This window comes from Mandrillus leucophaeus, unplaced genomic scaffold (assembly GCF_000951045.1).
Source record: "Mandrillus leucophaeus isolate KB7577 unplaced genomic scaffold, Mleu.le_1.0 Scaffold125, whole genome shotgun sequence".
Classification (NCBI taxonomy): Eukaryota; Metazoa; Chordata; class Mammalia; order Primates; family Cercopithecidae; genus Mandrillus; species Mandrillus leucophaeus.
In genome coordinates, this window is record NW_012100876.1 from 1181626 (window position 1) to 1184868 (window position 3243).

At 54.8% G+C, this 3243-nt stretch overlaps 1 protein-coding gene across 1 annotated transcript in view; it reads left to right on the forward strand.

Moving 5' to 3' along the window:
• Window positions 1–3243, forward strand: part of PLLP (plasmolipin) — a 38320-nt gene that overhangs the window by 33083 nt on the left and 1994 nt on the right. Inside the window, exon 9 of the mRNA XM_011971929.1 lies at window positions 1110–1232. Coding sequence (XP_011827319.1) covers window positions 1110–1232 — 123 coding nt within the window. The remainder of the gene's footprint in view (window positions 1–1109; window positions 1233–3243) is intronic.

Below are 3243 nucleotides of genomic sequence, written 5' to 3' on the forward strand. Positions count from 1 at the left end.
CCAGGATGGTCTCGATCTCCTGACCTCGTGATCCGCCCGTCTCGGCCTCCCAAAGTGCTGGGATTACAGGCTTGAGCCACCGCGCCCGGCCAATGTTGGTAATTTTTAAAAGATATATTGGACAAACCGAATGAATGTTTGAGGGCCATGCGTTTGAAGACTGTAAATGGGCTCCTGGGACCAAGCGTTTGAGATGAGGGATTGGGGCCTGGTTGTCAGCAGAGGGCCCCTTCCTGCCAGTCTGGTTCTGTATCCAGCTGGGAATATCTGGTCCTCCTGGTCCTGACCCTGGCATTTGCTTAGAGCCTCGAGCTTAGGATGTGGCCAAAAGGGAGACAAAGATTCTTCTCCCCTGGAGGCAGAGAGGGATGTGAGGCCCAGCCCCAGGACTGGCCACAGAGCCAAACCTTACAGTGGTACCAGGGATAGCCTGGGCTTGGCCCTGGGCCACACTTGGAGGAGTGGCCTGTGTTTCTTTAGCTGGTACAAAGAGATGGGTCATGGACTGGCCTCTTTCTGTGAGGAATGGGTTTGGCACTGCCCCTACCCCATCACTGAGGCCTTCCTGTCATTCCCCTCCCCCAACCTCAGGTGTGTTCATGCTCCCTGCTCAGCAGGCCTCCTGGGGACCAGGGCTTGATGGGCTGACCCCTGGAAACCACGGCCTCTTGAGGCCCTGTTGGTGGGAAAAACCCAGGTGTTTGCGTCCCCCTCCAGTGGCTACTCAAGGGGTGTGCCAGTGGGAACAAAGATGCCCCAACTGTTGGTCTCCTTGTGTGTCTTTTTTTTGAGACAGGATCTCACTCTGTCGCTCAGGCCGGAGCGCAGTGGTGTGATCATGGCTCACTGCAGCCTCCAAATCCTGGCACCAGGTGACCCTCCCATCTCAGCCTCCTAAGTAGCTGAGATCACACGCATGCGCCACCATGCCTGGCTAACTTTTTTATTTTTTGTAGAGACGGGGCCTACCTATGTTCCCCAGGCTGGTCTCTAACTCCTGGGCTCAGCCCCCCAAAGTGCTGGAATGACAGGTATGATTCCACCATGCCCAGCCTCTCTTTGTGTCTTAAGCCTTTTCTCTCCCCACTCCCTACCCCCATGTGCTGCAGTTAATGATCTTTAACATCAGCGCCACCGTTCTCTACATCACCGCCTTCATCGCCTGCTCTGCAGCAGTTGACCTGACATCCCTGAGGGGCACCCGGCCGTATAACCAGCGTGCGGCTGCCTCGGTGAGTCTGCTTCCCAGGCTCCCTCGGTGGTCTGCAGGGTCTCGGCCCCAGGACTCACGCTGCTTGCTTGGTCTGAGGCCAGGCACCTGCCACCTCCTGAGGAGTTGTCACCTGAATGCTCAGTGGGTCTCAGAGGGGAGCTGGGCTGCCTCCAGGCTTCCATAATTAACAGTGGGGAGTGGTGTGTGGTGGGCAATGGAAGTTTTGGGTTAACTATTTTTTTTTTTTTGAGATGGAGTCTCGCTCTGTTGCCCAGGCTGGAGTGCAGTGACGCAATCTTGGCTCATTGCAACCTCTGCCTCTTGGGTTTAAGTGATTCTCCTGACTCAGCCTCCCAAGTAGCTGGGACTACAGGTGTGTGCTGCCACACCAGCTATTTTTTTTTTTTTTGAGATGGAGTCTCACGCCCGGCTTATTTTTGTATTTGTAGTAGAGATGGGGTTTCACCATGTTGGCCAGGCTGGTCTTTCGAACTCCTGACCTCAGGTGATCCACTCGCCTCGGCCTCTTAAAGTGCTGGGATTACAGGTGTGAGCTACCACACCCTGCCTGGGTTAACTATGGAACCTTGTTGTAAATCAACTGTGCCACACTGACTTAGGGTCATGTGCCCCCTTGGAGAATGTGAAAAACTGGATGCTCTCCCACTGACAAGTGCACGTGCAAAAACCTTTTGGTTTAAACCATTCTGGGAGATTCATAGGCTCTCCCATGAAACCCAGACTCCAGGCCCACGTCAGGTGGCCAGTGAAGTGGCTGCAGTCCCCTCCACGCCTGTCACCCTTCATGCCACCAGGCCCTGCACACCATCTCCTCCCAGGATCCTGCGACACCCACAGTGAGGGAGAGGAAGGGACTACCAGTCCTTTTTGACAGACAGGAGGCTCCCGCTCAGAGAGGTTGGACTCCAGGCCTGGAGCCACGGCCAAACCCAGGGGAGGGCAGGGCCTCGATGGGCACTCATTTGGTTCCTTACTCTTCCTGATGAGGGCAGTTTTGAAATCAGCAAATTCAGTGATGGGGACAGAGACGGGGAGCTTCTGAATGTGGCTGCAGGTGTTAGTATAGAGGCGTGAACTGGTTCTAGAAAAATTCCTAGGCTGGCCTTTGAATGTTGTCTTTTTAGAACTAAATCCTTGCTAGATGTCCCCTCTGTCACTCTTATCTTGTCCTTCATTGTCCTTATCACAATCTGATAGGCCCCGCCTGTGGTTCTTAGCTGTTTCCCATGCTTAGAAGGTAATGTTGGCATCCCAGGACCCTGGTGCTCATCAGCTCCATGATAAACAGCTGTGAAATACATCTGGCTGAGTGTGAGATGGTACAGCTGCCATAACCCCTCCTGCCTGGCCTGAGATCTGGTTGGAGCTTGTGTCACTGTTACCCTCTTGGTCCTTACACCCTTCTCGCCTCTCTTTCAGTTCTTTGCATGTTTGGTGATGATCGCCTATGGAGTGAGTGCCTTCTTCAGCTACCAGGCCTGGCGAGGAGTAGGCAGCAATGCAGCCACCAGTCAAATGGCTGGCGGCTATGCCTAAACCACCTGTGCCACGGCCCTCTCTGGGGCTGAAGCCGCCGCTGGGTCACAGAGCAGGGTCACCCTGCAAGCCCAAAGCTGGGGAGCCCTGCGCGGAGTCAACCTGACAGCGACTGCACTTGCTCCTCTCTGCCCATCAGACACAAGCTCTCACAGCGCTAAGGAAGCAGGCCCAGGCTGGCAGGCATCTGGGCTTGCAGGAGGCCAACCGCTGAGACCTCCTCTCCATCCCCCTTATTCAGTGGAAGGTGACGGGGGATCTGAGGCTGTGTCTCTGCCTTGTCTTTAGAGGACTTCAGCGTCCAAGACTGGGGCCTACCCTTCTCACCAGCACTAAATGCACTAACAAGGACTCCTGACCTGCAGCCCCAGACTCGCCGTAGTATAAGCCTAACAAGCAACATGTAGCACCTTAGTCTTCGTTCCAGGAGAGCTGAGCAAGCTCGTGAAACCATTCTCCTTCCTTTAAACACC